The sequence below is a fragment of the Ranitomeya imitator genome, chromosome 4 (genome assembly GCF_032444005.1).
Source record: "Ranitomeya imitator isolate aRanImi1 chromosome 4, aRanImi1.pri, whole genome shotgun sequence".
Taxonomy (NCBI): domain Eukaryota; kingdom Metazoa; phylum Chordata; class Amphibia; order Anura; family Dendrobatidae; genus Ranitomeya; species Ranitomeya imitator.
In genome coordinates, this window is record NC_091285.1 from 205324185 (window position 1) to 205345287 (window position 21103).

General features: G+C 44.6%; 1 protein-coding gene across 1 annotated transcript in view; it reads left to right on the plus strand.

Moving 5' to 3' along the window:
* Positions 1–21103, plus strand: part of TCP11L2 (t-complex 11 like 2) — a 63316-nt gene that overhangs the window by 16987 nt on the left and 25226 nt on the right. The window contains exons 2-3 of the mRNA XM_069764309.1: positions 7641–7808; positions 10067–10199. Coding sequence (XP_069620410.1) covers positions 7649–7808; positions 10067–10199 — 293 coding nt within the window. The 5' untranslated portion in view covers positions 7641–7648. The remainder of the gene's footprint in view (positions 1–7640; positions 7809–10066; positions 10200–21103) is intronic.

Genomic DNA, 21103 nt, shown 5'->3' on the forward strand with positions numbered 1-21103 from the left:
TTGCTTAAAAGATCATTTTTGTGACTAAAAAGTTAAATGTTCATATTTTTTCCTTCCATGTTGCTTCTGATGCTGTGAAACACTCGAAGGGTTAATAAACTTCTTGAATGTGGTTTTGAGTACCTTGAGGGGTGCAGTTTTTAGAATGGTGTCACTTTTGGGTATTTTCAGCCATATAGACCCCTCAAACTGACTTCAAATGTGATGTGGTCCCTAAAAAAAAAAAAAAATAAATGGTTTTGTAAATTTCGTTGTAATAATGAGAAATCGCTGGTCAAATTTTAACCCTTATAACTTCCTAGCCGAAAAAAAAATTTGTTTCCAAAATTGTGCGGATGTAAAGTAAACATGTGGGAAATGTTATTTATTAACTATTTTGTGTCACATAGCTCTCTGGTTTAACAGAATAAAAATTCAAAATTTGAAAATTGCTAAATTTTCGCCAAATTTCCGTTTTTTTCACTAATAAATACAGAAATTATGGACCTATATTTACCACTAACATGAAGCCCAATAGCCCAATATGTCACGAAAAAACAATCTCAGAATCGCTAGGATCTGTTGAAGCGTTCCTGAGTTATTACCTCATAAAGAGACACTGGTCAGAATTGCAAAAAAGATGCAATCTCGGCTTCAGGAAAATGGCCGCCGCGATCTCCATCTGCGCACGCGCGGCATCCTGCGGCCATTTTCCTGAAGCACCGTGCAGCAGAGCACTTCATCTGCGCACGCGCGGCCTCAGGAAGATGGCCGCCCCCACCGATGACAAGGGTAATGGCGCAGATCGCGCGCTTTTTCTTCACCTGCGCGCAGTGGATTGGGCACTTGGACATGCGCACACCACTACGCCACCAACGGAAAGCTGGGGAAGAAACAGCGATGCCACCACGCCCACCTGACCTGACCAGCCTGATTGACAGGAGAAAATGGTGACTTTGGTAATGTATTTCGCAGCATAGGTGGGGAATCGGGGTACACTACATACACTATAGTAACGCACAGCGCAGGCCCTATTTAACAGTATTTTTATCTCCATCTGAAAAAACGGGGTGACAGGTTCCCTTTTAAGGTCAAAATCGGCTGGGTCATGAAGGGGTTTAAAAAAAAAAAAAATGGAGCAAGTTCTGAGTGAGAAGATCTACCCGGATGGTGAGCCGACTACAGAGTATGTCCTATGAGGAACGGTTAAAGGATCTGGGAATGTTTAGCATGCAAGAGAGAAGGCTAAGAAGATTTAATAACTGTCTACAAATATCTGAAGGGCTGTCACAGAGTAGAGAGATCATACTCCCTCACATTTGCACATGGAAACACGAGAAGCAATGGAATTAGAATAAAACTTTTTGACAGTGAGGGTCATCAATGAGTGGAACCAGAGGTGTAACTAGGGTTTTGGTTTGGGGGGCGAAGCTTCTGAGTGGGCCCCTAACCAGGTAACCCCGATTACAATTGGGTGACGCACCCTAAAGTGGAGCAGATGACTGCGCTGTTACTGAAGATAATCTCTATTTAACGACCAACATGGATATTATTGTCAGTGGTAGATACCAGCCCTGCAGAACATATAAGAGATCACAGCACAGTTACAGATAACTTACCGCTGACGTTCTTTCTGATGGAGTCATCACTTTTCCCGCCTTTTCCATCTGGCCCAGACCGACACAACTTCTTCCAGCTACAACTCATCTGCAGAGAATACAACAGACACATTTCACTTCTTCTCATATTCCAGCCACATCACCATCTATTCCCAACCTGCACAAACTCCTCATCCTGCTGGTACCCCAAATACTGAGCCGCTGCTGCCGTATGTGACCCTATTACTGCACCTGATATCCCAATACTGAGCCGCTGCTGCCGTATGTGTCCCTATTACTGCCGCTGCTGCCGTATGTGACCCTATTACTGCCCCTGATACCCCAATACTGAGCCGCTGCTGCTGTGTCCCTATTACTGCCCCTGATACCCCAATACTGAGCCGCTGCTGCCGTATGTGTACTTATTACTGCCCCTGATTCCCAATACTGAGCCGCTGCTGCCGTATGTCCCTATTACTGCTCCTGATACCCCAATACTGAGCCGCTGCTGCCGAATGTGTCCCTATTACTGCACCTGATACCCCAATACTGAGGCGCTACTGCCGTATGTGTCCCTATTACAGCCCCTAATACACCAATACTGAGCCGCTGCTGCCGTATGTGTCCCTATTACTGCACCTGATATCCCAATACTGAGCCGCTGCTGCTGTGTCCCTATTACTGCCCCTGATACCCCAATGCTGAGCGCTGCTGCCGTATGTGTCCCTATTACTGAACCTGCTGTGTGGTTCTCTGTGCCTTCTAAATTCTAAAGCACCCCTCTATAATATAGTAACGCCGGGTGCAAGTGCCCTAGAAAACAGTGCCCATATTTTGCCCCCTTTAAAGTAATAGTGCCCTGTGTGTGCCCCTTTGATAGTCACAGTAACCTGAGTTCCCCTATAACAATAAGTGCCCACTTTACATTGAATAATGTCCCAAGTCTGCCGCCTGTACAGCTCCCCTATACACAATATGATTCTCTCTTATACACAGTATAGCACCCTCTAACTGTATAGTACCACCCACACAGTATACTGGCCCCTTAATAGCCCCCAAACTGTTTGGCTCCAACACTGTAAGATGACCCACTCAATGTAATCCCCACACTGTATGATGGCCCCCTAGATAGCCTCCACATAGTATAATGCACCAGATTGTCCTCAATATAGTATAATGCACTCCCCATAGGCCTGCTGTATATTGTATAATGCACTCCCCATAGGCCTGCTCTATATTGTATAATGCACCTCCATAGGCAGACTCTATAGCATAAGGCAGCCCCCCCCCCCCCCCCGAGACACTGTGGATTACCTGCGGAATTACCGCGTTTTTTTTTTCCACGGATTTCACCTGCAGTTTTACACCTGCGGATTCCTATTATGGAGCAGGCATAAATCGCTACGGAATCCGCACAAAGAATTGACATGCTGCGGAATAGACAACGCTACGTTTCTGTGCAGTTTATTCCGCAGCATGTGCACTGCAGATTTTGTTTTCCATAGGTTTACATGGTACTGTAAACTCAGGGAAAACTGCTGCGAATCCGCAGTGGCAAATCCGCTGCAGATCCGCAGCAAAATCCGCAACGTGTGCACATAGCCTAAGGCAGCACCCCCCTTCCGCAGGCAGACTCTAGTATAAGGCAGCACCCCATAAAGAAAAACAATAAATACCTCTCTTCTTCCTGGTTCCTGGGCTACTCCCGCTCACCTCCGGGACGTGGGCAGTGACGTCATCGCGCCCCCTGTCAGTGTCGGCGTTGTCAGACGCTGACCGGGTTGATGGGAGAAGGAGCGCTGTTCGCGCCTTCCCTCTTCAATGTGATCAGCTGTATTGGCTAAATGCAGATACAGCTGACCCTGCGATGATGGGTGTGGGGCCCACTGCTGGCATCGGGCCCCCCCATCTGGTCAGAGGCCCCATAGCGGCAGAGCAGGGAGATCGATTCTCCCTGCTCTGCCACAGAATGTAACTATCGGCGCGCTGTGCACTCCAATACAGTAGCGTAGCTCCGGGTGGGCCCCCTCAGAGCACCAGCGCCCGCACCCTCTGCCCCTCCAGTAGTTACGCTACTGAGTGGAACAGGCTGCCATGAGAGGTGGCGAGTTCTCCTTCAATGGAAGTCTTCAAACAGAGGCTGGACAGACATTGGTCTGAGATGATTTAGTGAATCCTGCTGAGCAGGGGGTTGGACATGATGGCTCTGGAGGTCCCTTCCAACTCTTAACATTCTGTGATTCTAATATAAAATAATTATAATAAGTTAATACTAATATTGAACAGAATTAATATCCGTTCATTGGTTCAGCCCTCCACAACAGTCACGGTCTCATGTGGCCCCTTGGGAAAATTAATTGCCCATCCCTGCTCTGAATAAACTCTGCATGTCTGAGAAGCGGTGTGCACTGTGCCGCAAGCCTTTCCCTAGTAGAAGGTAAAGCATGCACACTCACTAAATCTTGAGTATAAACTATCAAGTGAAATTTCATTCCTACAATAATAAGTAAGTAATAATCTCTCAGGGGGGGAGGGGGAGATAATTGAGAATTTTTGGGGAATATTTTTTTTTTTCTAAAAAAAAATAAAAAATAGCGGTGACAAAAGAAAATTAGTGGATTAATGATGGGGCATCCTGGAGGGTTTCTGAATGATTTTTTGTGAAGATGTACAGAAGTGGGATCACTGGATGTTGGTTAATAAAAAAAAAAAAAAAAAAAAAAAGTAGCAGTTCTCTGATCAATTGTGCTCAGCTCCAGATTTCATAGTAAAATATATATATATATATATATATATATATATATATATATATATATTACATACAATATTTCTCTGATAGTTGTACGGTGTCTAACTGGAGTGCCAAGGGTCCACCAGTAACCGTCTCCAGGACCCCACCTTCCAGCTTCATGCACATGTGACATTATCCTCAATCACCAATTTATGTAACAATGAACTGGGTAGATTGTTACAGTGAAGGAAATAATTATTTGATCCCTTGCTGATTTTGTAAGTTTGCCCACTGACAAAGACATGAACAGTCTATAATTTTAAGGGTAGGTTAATTTTGAACATTGAGAGATAGAATATCAAAAATAAAATCCAGAAAATCACATTGTATACGGTAAATTATATAAATTTCTTTGCAGATTCTGGTGTGTTGGCAAATGCCCCAGATGATATTTGGATAGGAGACTCTCTATATCCCTATCCATAAGGTCTATAATGCTTCTGTGGCATGATGTGAATGTGGAGGGCTAAATGTGCTGGGATTACTTAAGCCCAAATGGGATCTGGACAGTCCAGGAATAGATGTACCCTCCGAGGGAAGGGTCCTATTCGTGGAGGTCTCTTCTAGTAGTCCGTAATGAGTCTGAAGTCTGATACAGCAATTTTATTTGTGTTTTCACTGTTCTTTCTACCGACTATGTGAAAAAGACCTGGAAGGGTCGACACGTTCCTGCTTTATTGCAATTGTTTTTGCGTCTCATGACGTGTTCTGTGCCTATTGTATGAATAAATTTCATGGTTTAAACTCCATATTTCGTGAGTCCAGTGGCTTTCCAGTGGCCACTGTTATATACTGCATGGCCTGTATTAACGCATCGGGTATTATACAATATGTATGTATGTACAGTTAGGGCCAGAAATATTTGGACAGTGACACAAGTTTTGTTATTTTAGCTGTTTACAAAAACATGTTCAGAAATACAATTATATATATAATATGGGCTGAAAGTGCACACTCCCAGCTGCAATATGATAGTTTCCACATCCAAATCGGAGAAAGGGTTTAGGAATCATAGCTCTGTAATGCATAGCGTCCTCTTTTTCAAGGGACCAAAAGTAATTGGACAATGGACTCTAAGGGCTGCAATTAACTCTGAAGGCGTCTCCCTCGTTAACCTGTAATCAATGAAGTAGTTAAAAGGTCAGGGGTGGATTCCAGGTGTGTGGTTTTGCATTTGGAAGCTGTTGCTGTGAGCAGACAACATGCGGTCAAAGGAACTCTCAATTGAGGTGAAACAGAACATCCTGAGGCTGAAAAAAAAGAAAAAATCCATCAGAGAGATAGCAGACATGCTTGGAGTAGCAAAATCAACAGTTGGGTACATTCTGAGAAAAAAGGAATTGACTGGTGAGCTTGGGAACTCAAAAAGGCCTGGGCGTCCACGGATGACAACAGTGGTGGATGATCGCCGCATACTTAATTTGGTGAAGAAGAACCCGTTCACAACATCAACTGAAGTCCAGAACACTCTCAGTGAAGTAGGTGTATCTGTCTCTAAGTCAACAGTAAAGAGAAGACTCCATGACAGTAAATACAAAGGGTTCACATCTAGATGCAAACCATTCATCAATACCAAAAATAGACAGGCCAGAGTTAAATTTGCAGAAAAACACCTCAAGAAGCCAGCTCAGTTCTGGAAAAGTATTCTATGGACAGATGAGACAAAGATCAACCTGTACCAGAATGATGGGAAGAAAAAAGTTTGGAGAAGAAAGGGAAAGGCACATGATCCAAGGCACACCACCTCCTCTGTAAAACATGGTGGAGGCAACATGATGGCATGGGCATGCATGGCTTTCAATGGCACTGGGTCACTTGTGTTTATTGATGACATAAGAGCAGACAAGAGTAGCCGGATGAATTCTGAAGTGTACCGGGATATACTTTCAGCCCAGATCCAGCCAAATGCTGCAAAGTTGATTGGACGGCGCTTCATAGTACAGATGGACAATGACCCCAAGCATACATCCAAAGCTACCCAGGAGTTCATGAGTGCCAAAAAGTGGAACATTCTGCAATGGCCAAGTCAATCTCCAGATCTAAACCCAATTGAGCATGCATTTCACTTGCTGAAATCCAGACTTAAGACGGAAAGACCCACAAACAAGCAAGACCTGAAGGCTGCGGCTGTAAAGGCCTGGCAAAGCATTAAGAAGGAGGAAACCCAGCGTTTGGTGATGTCCATGGGTTCCAGACTTAAGGCAGTGATTGCCTGCAAAGTATTTGCAACAAAATATTGAAAATAAAAATATTTTGTTTGGGTTATGTTTATTTGTCCAATTACTTTTGACCTCCTAAAATGTGGAGTGTTTGTAAAGAAATGTGTACAATTCCTACATTTTCTATCAGATATTTTTGTTCAATCCTTCAAATTAAACGTTACAATCTGCACTTAAATTCTGTTGTAGAGGTTTCATTTCAAATCCAATGTGGTGGCATGCAGAGCCCAACTCGCGAAAATTGTGTCACTTTCCAAATATTTCTGGCCCTAACTGTATATAGCAGCCACATAGTATATAGCACAGGCCATGTAGTATTTGTCTCCTATGTACTATGTGAATAAGCAATGAAAGATAAAGAACGGCTTAAAAAGCCACAGCCAGCTCACCGATCAACGCAGGTGCCCGGAACTTCGTCTGAGACCAGGACGAGTAGTAACAACAGCAGCAGAAAGAAGGGCGTTCCAGCTCCATAAAATCACAATTCTTTACTAGTCCATTAAAATTCTTCCAAATTGGTAAATCCTTGCATACATGGGAATGCTTCAGTACAAGAGTAAGTGCTCTCTTACTCTTGTACTGAAGCATTCGCATGTATGCAAGGATTTACCAATTTGGAAGAATTTTAATGGACTAGTAAAGAATTGTGATTTTATGGAGCTGGAACGCCCTTCTTTCTGCTGCTGTATATACCACGTGGCCTGTGCTATATACTATGTGGCACATACATACATACATACATACATACATACATACATACATACATACATACATACATACATACATACATACATACATACTCTAGAATACCGATGCATTAGGATCGGGCCACCATCTAGTACCATATATAGATAGATAGATATTATATCTCTCATTGCTGGCGTGTGCATACTGTTTTGAGATATTAGGTGTGTGCATTATATCTTGAAGATGGATGGATATATAATCTTTCTTATATGGAGATGTCAAGATATTTATTGATCAGAATAGTGAACAGACCTGTAAACCTGTGATTGTGGTTATGTTGGTAACTTCTACTATCTTTTTATGTAGATCCTACAATGCCTCTCAGCGATGATAAACCCTTTGGTAATGAGGATCGGCACAGCGATTCTGATGGCTCACGGCTGTCGGAAAGCATGGCTTGCTCATCCAGTGACAATGATTCTCCCCGGGAAAGTTTTACCAGCGATTCGTCCAGCAAGCATGCTTCCCCCGTGTGTAAGTCGGCTGAGGATGATCTTTACCATGACGCATGATTACATTTGTAAACTGGTGTTGATCTTGTCTTTGTATGCAGCCATTGATGAGCAGAGCTGCTTCCTGTGTAGCTACCTGGAAGGAATGTGCATGTATTCTGGTAGGGTTTTAACATGAGGCACACCATTATATAATTGTCTGGATGACGGGCTGTGTCCAGGATTGTGTAACTATCTACAGCCAGTAAGCAATGAAATGATGTTCACAGTCTAGAATAAACCAGGTAAATCTTAGGAAGCAGACAGGAAGACCTAACCAGTTACCCCAGACTTGTATGTTGATTTATCCACAGCCCTAACAGGAGCTGTTCTACAGCAACCTCTACTTAATGGAATGGTGCTGGGCTGCTCTGTTAGGCTACTTTCACACTAGCGTTTTCTGCAATCCGTCACAATGCGTCGTTTTGCAGAAAAAACGCATCCTGCAAAAGTGCTTGCAGGATGCGTTTTTTCCCCATAGACTTGTATTGACGACGCATTTGCGACAGATTGCCACACTTCGCATCCGTCGAGTGACAGATGCGTCGTGCTTTTGCGGACCGTCGGGAGCAAAAAACGCTACATGTAACGTTTTTTGCTCCTGACGGACCGCTTATTCTGACCGCGCATGCGCGGCCGGAACTCCGCCCCCACCTCCTACAATGGGGCAGCGGATGCGCCGGAGAAATGCATCCGCTGCCTCCGTTGTGCAGTACGTTAAACACTAGCGTCAGAATCTCTGCCCGACGCATTGCGACGGGGAGATTCCGACGCTAGTGTGGAAGTAGCCTAAGTATTTACAGCTGATTGATGGGGGGGGGGGGGGGGGGTCTGATCCACACTGAGTTGATACTCACTTATCCAATGGATAGGTCATCAATATCAGACCTGGACAAACCTTTCAAATCCAATTTGTGTGTATTAGAAATTGATTAGTGATGTTTGACGATGGTAATGCAGCTGCCAACAGCAACTAATACCGTATTCAGACTATAAGATGCACTGGATCAAAAGATGCACCTAGGTATTAGTGGAAGAAATTAGGAAAAAAACTAAAGCAAAAAATGTGGTCAATTCTGAACTTAACATCCCCTATCCTGGTATATATGGTTCCCCTCATCCCCGTCCTGATACATATGGCCCCTTCATTCCCTACCCTGGTATCATGGCCCCCTCTGTCTCTACTCTGGTGTGCATGGCCCCTTCATCGCCCTATTCTGGTGTGCTTGGTCCCCTCAATCCCTATTCTGGTGTGTATGGCCCCATAAGAAAACATTAAAAAACAAAAACAAAAAACAGAACACTACACTTACCTTCCCAATGCTCCCTCGCAGCCTCTTGCTCTGTTGCCAGCAGCTGCTTTATGCTTGTAAGCTGTGCATGGCAGGGATGTCATGCACTGCTCACAAGCAGAGCACAGCTGTCGGATTATTTACTGCTCTGCACACCGGGACTGTGCATGCAGAAAGCAGTGAGTATTCATTGCTCTTCAGTAGTGTGCACGGTGTCAGCCGGGGCCTTCCTGCAGCTGCCGGGCGGTCACGTGTGCTGCTACTTAAGAGAAATGAATTCATCTCTCTCCACACCCAGGGAGGTGAATATTCATTTCTCTTAAGTAGCAGCACACGTGACCGCCCAGCAGCTGCAGGAAGGCCCTGGCTGACACGGTGCGCACTACTGAAGAGCAATGAATACTCACTTCTTTCTGCATGCACAGTTCCAGCGTGCAGAGCAATGAGTATTCCGGCAGCTGTGCGCTGCTTGTGAGCAGTGCATGACGTCCCTGCCATGCGCTGCTTACAAGCATAAAGCAGCTGCCGGAAATGTAGCAGGACGCTGCGAGGGAGTGCCGTGTAGGTAAGTGTAATGCTTGTTGTCTTGTCGTTGCTTTTTTTTTCTTTTTCCTGAAGAGGTCATGCACACCAGGATGGGGGTGGATGAGGGCCAATCATAAAGATGGCCCCCACCCAAAAGAATATCCATTTCTCTTTAGAAGCGGGTACAGAAGTTAGCCGCAGCCGCTGGCTCCAGCCTCCTGTGACCAGCTGCACCGCCAGAGCTGGTACATCTGGACTATAATGCGCACCCCCTATTTTCCTCCACATTTTTTGGAGGAAAAAAGTGCGTACACTTTTTTTTTTTTTTTTCTAATTCAGACATCAAAGTTGGATATTTTTCTGTCTTTGATTATCTATCTTAGATTGCCATTCATCCATATTTGTTCTGCTTTTTGTTTATTAGCAAGTCCACCAAGAACATCAACCTTTGATGACATTATGTCAACCACAAGGAACTTATCCAACTTACTATTAGCCCATGAAATCGTTGCAAATGAAAACTTCCATCTTGATACTATTGAGCCTCCGAAAAACAGGTATTTCTTTTTGGCTTTGTGTGTTCATTTTCTTGTAGTGCCTATAGATGTCGCTTGGTATGACTAGTCATAGCTACTTTAACTTTTCACGTTTTCATGCAATGGAGTAAAAATTAAAATGATCTACATCCTCATTGCTTCCTTGGTATGAGAAGAGGTGGCTATGTAATATGTTTTGGCGTTTGTCATGAGCTGAGACCAAATAAATGACGGGGCAACTACCCGCAATGCCACTACCACGTCCAGAGTAAGTTTAGTGTAATACAAACTTTATTATTATTTTTTTTATTTTTTTTTTTTAAAAAGGGCCTCTGACACCGCAGACCGCTCCTTGTGCACTATCCAAAATAAATGGTTATTTTCATCATCACAAGTGGGTAAAATTGCAAAGTGTTTGTTATAGCAAGCAACTCCACATGTTGTTAAAAATTCTTTCTGCTCTCAAGAATGGAAGGATTTTTAATTGTTTGCAACTGTGGCTAGCCACCGAGCAGTAGTCTGAGTTGGTGGGTTTCCTAGGCAAAAAGCACAGTGCTTACAATCGCTTTCCAATAGAGCTTGTAAGCACTGTTATAACATCGCTAACTTCGATGTGCTCCTCCGATGTTGCAGAGGCAAAGTTACTTCTGCTAGCAACATTGCCGAGTGTGACGTTCATGCACTGCGACCATGCTGCTAGCCCTAATTGTCATGCAGAAGACATTTTAGAAAAGCCCTTTAATGGTTTGTATTTTCATAATTAGTTTATATATCGGGCCGAAGTGCCCCTATACAGCTTCCAGAGTTTAGATGGCCTTACCCAGTGCCTAGTATGCAGCTTTTAAAGGAATTTTTTTTTAAGAGGTCTTTTTCGGCTGCTAACAACCTTCCTAGTTATGCTAATCAACTTTCAGTAAGCACTTTTCTCAAATGTCCGTTTTCGCTGGATGTGAGGCATAGTATACTGTCCCAGGAACTGTGGATTTGGGATATGTACCGTAATCTGACAGCTGTTGAGCTAGTTATTAAGAAGTAAATGTGTTTGTGATGGGATCAGTATTTCCTATACCTGACAAGTCAAACAAGTTTTGTATGTGTAAAGTCGGACATAATTAAAAAAGGAGATGGCAACACATGCAAACAAGAAACGAAAAATACTGTGCAGAGGTTATATTAAGAATCACTCCATTTATCGGGGTTTATACATATAGAGCCTGTAAACTAGTAAGTACCTGATATTGATGATGGAAATATATGCTGCATTCCTAATCACACTCAGGCCGTGTGCACACGTTGCAGATTTCCTGCGGATCCGCAGCGTTTTATTTTTCAGCGTGGAAACGCTGCAGATCCGCAAGTGATTTACAGTACAATGTAAATCAATGGGATAAAGAAATGCTGTGCTGATGGTGCGGACAACTCCGCACTGAAAATGCTGCTGATTAAAAGAAGGAGCATGTCATTTATTTGTGCGGATCTGCAGTGTTTCTGCACCCATTGACTTTCATTGAGTCTTTATCTAAATAATAAAAAAAAAAATTTAAAAGTACAAATTTAGTATCGCCGCGTCCGTAACGACCCCACCTATAAAACTGTCCCACTAGTTAACCCCTTCAGTGAACGCCGTAAAAAGAGGCAAAAAACGACGCTTTACTATCATACCACCAAACAAAAGACGGATATAAATAACTATGGCACCGCTGAAAACGTCTTGTCCTCCAAAAAACGAGCTGCCATACAGCATCATCGGCGAAAAAATAAAAGTTAGTCTTCAGAATAAAGCGAAAAATAATTATTTTTTTCTATAAAATTTTTATCGTATAAAAGTGCCAAAACATAAAAAAATGATATAAATGAGGTATCGCTGTAATCGTACTGACCCGAAGAATAAAATGGCTTTATCAATTTTACCAAACGTGGAACAGTATAAACGCCCCCCGCCAAAAGAAATTCATGAATAGCTGGTTTTTGGTCATTCTGCCTCACAAAAATCAGAATTAAAAGCGATCAGAAAATGTCACGTGCCCGAAAATGATACCAATAAAAACGTCAACTTGTCCTGCAAAAAACAAGACCTCACATGACTCTGTGGACCAAAATATGGAAAAATTATAGCTCTCAAAATGTGGAGATGCAAAAACTATTATTTTTTTTTTTTTTTTTTTTGCAATAAACAGCGTCTTTTAGTGTGTGACAGCTGCCAATCATAAAAATCCGCTAAAATACCCGCTATAAATAGTAAATCAAATCCTCCTTCATCACCCCCTTAGTTAGGGAAAAATAATAAAATTAAAAAAATTTATTTATTTCCATTTTCCGGTTAGGGCTGCAGTTAGGGTTTGGATTACATTTACAGTTGGGATTAGGGTTAGGGGTGTGTCAGGGTTGGGGGCGTGGTTGGGGTTAGGGGCGTGGTTGGGGTTAGGGTTTCAGTTATAATTGGGGGTTTCCACTGTTTAGGCACATCAGGGGCTCTCCAAACGCGACATGTCGTCCAATCTCAATTCCAGCCAATTCTGCGTTGAAAAAGTAAAACGGTGCTCCTTCCCTTCTGAGCTCTCCCGTGTGCCAAAACGGGGGTTTATCCCAACATATGGGGTATCAGCGTACTCAGGACAAATTGGACAACAACTTTTGGGGTCCAATTTCTCTTGTTACCCTTGGGAAAATAAAAATTTGGGGCGCTAAACATTTTTGTGGGAAAAAATGATTTAATTTCACAGCTCTGCGTTATAACATGTAGTGAAACACTTTGAGGTTCAAAGTTCTCACAACACATCTAGACAAGTTCCTTGGGGGTTCTAGTTTCCATTATGAGGTCACTTGTGGGGGATTTCTACTGTTTAGGTACATTAGGGGCTCTGCAAATGCAATGTGACACCTGCAGACCATTCCATCTAAGTCTGCATTCCAAACGGCGCTCCTTCCTTTCCGAGCTCAGCCATGCGCCCAAACGGTGGTTCCCCCAACCCCCCCCACATATGGGGTATTGGCGTACTCAGGACAAATTGGACAACAACTTTTGGGGTCCAATTTCTTCTGTTACCCTTGGGAAAACAAAAAATTAGGGGCAAAAATCATTTTTGTGAAAAAATTATTTTTTATTTTTACGGCTCTGCATTATAAACTTCTGTGAAGCACTTGGTGGGTCAAAGTGCTCACCACACCTCTAGATAAGTTCCTTAGGGGGTCTACTTTCCAAAATGGTATCACTTGTGGGAGGTTTCAATGTTTAGGCACATCAGTGGCTCTCCAAATGCAACATGGCGTCCCATCTCAATTCCAGTCAATTTTGCATTGAAAAGTCAAATGGCGCTCCTTCCCTTCCGAGCTCTGCCATGCACCCAAACAGTGGTTTACCCCCACATGTGGGGTATCGGCGTACTCAAGACAAATTGTTCAACAACTTTTGGGGTCCATTTTCTCCTGTTACCCTTGGTAAAATAAATTGGAGCTGAAGTAAATTTTTTGTGGGAAAAAAAAAAAAAAAAAAAAGTTAAATGTTCACTTTTTTTTTTAAATATTCCGAAAATTCCTGGGAAACACCTGAAGGGTTAATAAACTTCTTGAATGCGGTTTTGAGCACCTTGAGGGGTGCAGTTTTTAGAATGGTGTCACACTTGGTTATTTTCTACCATATAGACCGTATAAAATGACTTCAAATGTGATGTGGTCCCTAAAAAAAAAAAAAAAAAAAAAAAATGGTGTAAGAATGAGAAATTGCTGGTCAACTTTTAACCCTTATAACTCCCTAACAAAACAAATGTTGGTTCCAAAATTGCGCTGATGTAAAGTAGGCATGTGGGAAATGTTACTTATTAAATATTGTGTGACATCTCTGTGATTTAGGGGCATAAAAATTCAAAGTTGAAAAATTGCGGAATTTTTTCACTAATAAACACTGATAATCTCAAATAAATTTTACCACTGTCATGAAGTACAATATGTCACGAGAAAACAATGTCAGAATCGTCAGGATCCGTTGAAGCTTTCCAGAGTTATAACCTCATTAAGGGACAGTGGTCAGAATTGTAAAAATTGGCCCGGTCATTAACGTGCAAACCACCCTTAGGGCTTAAGGGGTTAAGACACCGCAGGAAATCACCAGGAGAACAGCTGGCCCTGGAGGCAGAAATCTTGGGACTCTTACAAAAGTTCGCCCTTTGCAAAGTCCCGGAAGAGATGGGAAGAGGATTATTTTTTTTATTTTTTTTTTTATTTTTTTTTTTTATCAAGATGTCAGATGGTTCTCTAAGTATTATCAACCTGAGGAAGCTCAACCGATGGATTGTGAATTGTTCCTTCAAGATGGAGTGAGTAAAGACCACTATTGGGCTGTTATTTCAGAATTGTTTCATGTCGGTCATCAATTTTGAAGGACGCCTATTATCACATCCCAATCAATCGGGACCATCAAAAATTACAGAGGGAGGCTCTGTATGTCCTAGGATGGGTCAGGCGTTACCAGTATACAGCCCTTCCATTCGGAATGTCAATACTGTAGCTCCGAGACCAGTATTTACCAAGGTAATATCGGAGGTGATGACCTACCTTGTTCTCAATACACTATCACCCTGTACCTGGACGACTTCCTTATAGTCAGAAGATCACTGTGCAAAACAGCTGAGGGAGGTAACTGTGGTCCTAGGAAGAGCTGGGCTGAATGGTAAATACACTCAAATCGAGACTAAAACCAGAGATGATACAGTCCTTCCTGGGGTTGGTCTTGAACTCTGAGCACCAGATCTGTCTCTTAGGCTACGTTCACATTAGCATTAGCGTTTTGCGACGCGTGCGTCGTTTTCCGACGAAAATCGGACGCACAGAAAATGCTACATGTAGCGTTTTCTTGCGTCCGACGCTAGCGTCTGAAACGACGCACGTGGCGAAAAACGCCACCAAAACGACGCACGCGTCCCCTATGTTAAACATAGGGGCGCGTCGCCGGCGCAACAGCGACGCACATTGGCGGAACGCCAATGTGAACGTAGCCTAACCAGAGGGCAAAATAGCCAAAATAATGGCCCTGGTGCTGTCAGCGATAGATTAGCCAAAAATGTCACGAAGAGAAGCAGTGTCCTTGCCTGGATCCCTAACATCTTGTATATCCCGGCAGGAAGATCGGCCCAGTTTCACCTAAGGCAGCTACAGTGGGAGGTCCTGTCTGCACAGGTAATTAAAAGGGCAAAGTTACATCTTTATTTTGCAATAAGGGATTCCCTGTCTTGGTGGACAGTAAAAAATACATTTGGCGTCAGGCAGGGCTGGCTCCAGGTTTTTGAGGGCCCCGGGCGAAAGAGTCTCAGTGGGCTCCCCCCCCTTTAACACATACCACGATTCATGATGCCCAGATACAGCAGAGAAATATAGGTATAGTACAATGCCATAATTCACTTCTTACATGAGTGACAGCTATTGCAAATTCTGCAGTGTGTATATATACAGGACAGGAGGAGTGGTACTGTGCGGAGTATATATAGAGGGGAGTGGTACTGTGCAGTGTATATATACAGGGGAGAGGTACTGTGCGGAGTATATATAGAGGGGAGTGGTACTGTGCAGTGTATATATACAGGACAGGAGGAGTGGTACTGTGCAGTGTATATATACAGAGGAGAGGTATTGTGCGGTGTATATATACAGGACAGGAGGAGTGGTACTGTGCGGTGTATGTATGTGTGTATATATATATATATATATATATATATATATATATATATATATATATATATATATATATATATATATATATATATATATATATATGGGAGAGGTACTGTGCAGTGTATATATACAGGAGGAGTGGTACTGTGCAGTGTATATATACAGGGGAGAGGTACTGTGCAGTGTATATATACGGGGAGTGGTACTGTGCAGTGTATATATACAGGGGAGAGGTACTGTGCGGTGTATATACTCCAACAGCCGCCCAGCCCAGGCCCCCAGCACCTGTCCTGTATATATTATATACACTGTATCTATACAGGCTGTGCTGGGGGCCTGGGCTGGGCGGCTGCTGTAATGTATGTATGTATTTATGTCAGCTGCAGCCGCCCAGCCCATGGCCGCCCCCCCAGGTCACCCAGACTGTCAGAATATACAGCGATATAGCATGGCACTCACTCAGGTGCCGGTAGCAGCTCCTCCAGTCCGGAATCTGCCTGTGCCTGATTAGTTCAGCACTGCACACAGCCAGGAGAGCAGAGCAGGAGAACTCTCCGCCCACAATGTCACGCTGGCTGTGTCCTTAACCCCTATGTGCCTGGCCCTGCACTGACTGAGAAGATGCTTGTGCCAGGCAGGGCAAATTGAAGGGGTAGAAAGGGTTAAAGCGGCCAGATGGATGTATGACTGCGTGAGTGGGCCCCCCTGTCTTGTCAGGTCCCCGGCACTTGCCCGGGTGCGCCGGGTGCTGACGCCGGCCCTGGCGTCAGGGGTCCAGTGGATAAGACCAGTGGAGAACGTTATCACGACAGATGCGAACAATACTGGATGGGGCACACATCTGAACTGAGTGAGACCTTAGGGGATCTGGTCTCCTCTAGAGAGGGGCCATGGTTCAAACTTGAAAGAGCCTTGAGACACTTTCTCCCCTTCCTCCAGGGTTGCTATGTCCGAGTCATGTTGGACAATTGAGCAGCCGTGGCTTATATCAACCACCAGCGGAAAACAAGGTCCTATACACTAATGATGGCAGCAGACTACTTCAGCTAGTGAAGCAACACCTATTATCCCTTACGGCACTTCACTTAAGGGGAATAGACAACACAAAGGCAGACTTCCTGAGTAGAGAGAAATTGAGACCAGGAGAATGGTCTCTAAATTCCCAAATTTTCCAGCAGATATTGGGGGCAGCCGGAGATGTGTAAGTTGGCAAACAGATCTAACAGAAAAGTGAAGAACTTCTGTTCGTTAAACCATTCGCAGTGGATGCTCTTCAGGTTTCCTGGAGGTGCAGGATGGCCTATGCATTTTCTCCAATAGCAATGATTCCAACAGTCAGGAGAAAGATCAGGGAGGATCAGGCGAGGGTGATTCTCATTTCTCCATTCTGGCCAAAAAGACCATGGTTTTCCCTTCTAAGGCTAGTGTCCGATCCAAGGATTCTACCAGAGATCCTGGACTTTCTTACCCAGGGGCCAGTTTGCCACTCTCTCAAGTGAAGGACTTCCATCTAGCAGCATGGGATTTGAGAGGGCATTACTGAGTTGGCAGGGGTTCTCACCAGGGCTAGTCTCCACCCTGTTGAAATGTAGGAAACCTATTAGGCCAGGGTCACACTTTAGAGTTCAATGGGAGAAACTCTCAAGTCCTGGCACTCGGGAACGGAGCGATCAGCTGCATAGAAATATATGCAGCCGCACACTCAGGTCCTGAGTGCCGGCGGCAGTGCCGGGACTTGATGCAAGAGACTCGCGCGAGTTTCTCGCATTGAACTCACAAATGTGACCCTGGCCTTACATCAAGGATCTATGGTAGAACATGGAAGAGGTTCCTGGAGTGTTTTGTTTTTTTGTTTTTTTAGGGCAGTCCTTAGGAGATGAGGCCCCTGTTGGGTCTATTCTAGAGTTTCTGCAGTTGGGATTGAAACTAGGGTTAGCAACTAACACTCATGGTGCAGGTATCAGCGCTGGGAGCCTTGTTTAATTGCAACCTAGCAACAAATAAATGGGTGTCTGTTTATAAAATCCTGTAGTAGATCCAGACCATTATAGTCCCAAAAATTCCTTCTTGAGACCTGAACCTAGTTTGAGGCGCTAACTAATGATCTATTTGAGCTCTTGGGGTATGTCCACACGCTGCAGATTTTGCTGCGGATTCGCAGCAGTTTTCCATGAGTTTACAGTACCATGTAAACCTATGGAAAAACAAATCCGCAGTGCACATGCTGCAGGAAAAAAACATGCGGAAATGTTGCGTTGTTTGTTCCGCAGCATATCCATTCTTTGTGAGGATTCCGCAGCGGTTTACACCTGCTCCTCAATAGGAATCCGCAGGTGTAAATCCTCAGGTGGAATCCGCACAAAAAACGTGAAAAAAACACGGTAAATCCGCACTGCGGATTTACCAAAATCAGTGCAGACAAATCCGCACATCTTTCTGCAACTTGTGCACATACCCTTACAGGATTTCTCTGCAAAGTTAGTCACACATAAGATGTTACTAGTGACCCTAACATCATCTCGCAGGGTGAGCAATATGCAGGCCCTGCCCATATGCCTCCCCCCCCCCCTCCCTACACACAGGTGTATGACAACAGAGTTGTTCTAAGGCTGGACCGGCATATCTCCCCAAGGTGGTTCTTAAATTCCATAGGAGCTAAGAGATTACTTTGCCCTCCTTTTGTAATAACCCTAAAATCTAGGGGAAGAACAATTCCTTACCTTAGCTGTGTGGAGGTCCATGTTAGAGTATATATCCATGACCAGTCAGTGGAGAAAGGACCAGTTCTTATTTGTAGCCTTTCAGGGTAGTGGAAAAGGTATATGGTGTCTAAGAGTACCATTGTCAGATGGACCAGGGAGACCATTAGTTTATCTTACACTACAAGTGGTGCTCCGGTTCCTGAAGGCATCAAGGCTCACTCCACCAGAGCCGTGGCAACCTCCTGGGCAGTAAAGGCGGAGGTATCAATTGATGAGATCTGTAAGGCCACAATCTGGTCCTCGCCATTTACTTTTTTTGAAGCACTGCAGACTGAATCGGTCCTCTTATGCGGACTTGACTTTTGCTAGAAGGGTGCCGCAAGCGGTGGTCCCTCCATAAGGTGCTTAATTTCTCCAAAAATCTCTCAGGTATGCTTTCATAGGTGAAGGGGAAAACACCAAGGTTACTACTTACCGGTAGCCAGTTTTTTCCCTTCCCCCATGACTGCACACCTGAGAGGGGATCCAGCCAGGACAGGAACCCCTACTGAAAATAAAAGGGCGGTACACCTCCGTCGCTTTAGTTGGGTTTCCTGTCCTGACAGGAACCGTTGTGCTGAAAACAGCAGGAAGATATTCTTACTTACCCATTACTCGTCACGGCATTGAAGAACAGGCAGGGCCTGTGCTCTGGTCCTCGGGTACTGGAAGTGCCGTCCGCAGGTCCTCCGGGGCTTAGCTTCCGAGCGGGCATTGGTGCTGCACGGTCGGATGTCCGGGCTCCTCTGTGGCTGCCGCGCCGCCCTTCCCTCTCTGCCAACGTCCCAGAAGGCGGGCGCCGGATCTAAGATGGTGGCGCCCATGAAGAGAACGCCAGTCGGTGGAAAAAGACTCCGGCGGCGTTGGAGAGGAGGGGAGGGGCCATCATTGAGCACCAGAGGAGGCGGGGAGTGAAGTGGATCCCTCATAAAAGGGGGATGACCACAGAAGACGCACTCATGCCCAAAGCGTCATCATGGAAGTGGAGCAGCAACAGACGCCTTCACAGCAGGAGCCGGATGCCTTGCCGAGCCACCAGCATACCAGGATAAGCAGCCGCTCAAGTGGTAGGAGCAGCAGTTGTCCTGTCCGGTAAGACTCCTCAGTGTCCAGAAGTCCCAGGATGCTGCATGTGCATCTGTCCAGCCTCTGAAACCGGTACCCTTGACTGTCAGCGGTGGTGAGTGATCTACATGACTGTCACCCTTTTGGTAACGGGGTCCATTTTTTTCTGTTTGATCACTAGGGGTCGAGGAAGTCTAGCGGTAAAACAAAGAACCGAGAATGTGTCCTTTGTAAAGACCCGCTTGCTGTTCAGTGGCAGAAGGAGCTCTGCGCTAACTGCATTAATAAGACTATACAGGAAGAAACCCCTAATTTCGCCACTAGCCTTAACGCCATTATACAGGCTGAGATAAGACTCCTTAAACGTGGCCTTTTAAAAAAACCAAGGAGAAAAAGCCACAAGGCGTCTACAGATTCGGATGCCTCTCAGGGACAGGAAGGTCATAAAACATCCCGATCTCCCTCTACCTCCTCTGCCTCTCTCCAGTCCTCAGATTCCTCCTCAGATTCCTTCTCAGACAGTGACACCGGGGGTCGACCATGTTTTCCAACTGACGACGTTGAAAAATTAGTTAGGTCTGCAATGGGCCTAAAGGAGGAAAAGACACCTAGGTCACTAGAGGATGTCATGTTTGGTGGATTAGAAGAAAAAGGAAAACATACATTTCCGGTCAATGCAAAAATCAAAGCATTGATTGAAAAAGAATGGAAAAAACCTGAAAAGATGGGCACTTTGCCTTCTTCATCTAAAAGGAGGTATATCTTTGAGGAGAGAGACTCCGAATCTTGGGAAAAAATCCCTAAGATTGACGGTGCTGTGGCGAAATCTTTGAAAAAAAATCGTCCCTTCCATTGGAAGATTCTGGCGTTCTAAAAGACACACCAGCAATAGCTGGGACATGTACGGCCCGTGCTCTCATGGTCTGTCTACAGCAGATAGAAGATCCGCTAAGGGATAAAGTACCTAGAAACAATATCCTTGCGAACATATCCTTAAGGTACCTTCACACTGAGCAACTTTACAACGAGAACGACAACGATCCGTGACGTTGCAGCATCCTGGATAGCGATCTCGTTGTGTTTGACATGCAGCAGCGATCAGGATCCCGCTGTGACATCGCTGGTCGTAGCTAGAAGTCCAGAATTTTATTTGGTTATCAGGTTGGCGTGATTCGTCATGTTTGACAGCAAAAGCAACGATGCCTGCAATGGTTTTACGTGGAGCTAACAACCAGCGAGAACGATAAGTGAATCGCCGTTACGTCACTGGATCGCTCCTGCATTGTTCTGGTGTTGCCGTGTTTGACGTCTCTATAGCGACCTAAACAGCGACGCTGCAGCGATTGGCTCGTTGTCTATATCGCTGCAGCGTCGCTTAATGTGACGGTACCTTTAGTGCAAGGAGCATCAGCTTTTTTGGCAGATTCTTCTGCGGATTCTGCAAGATAAACTGCT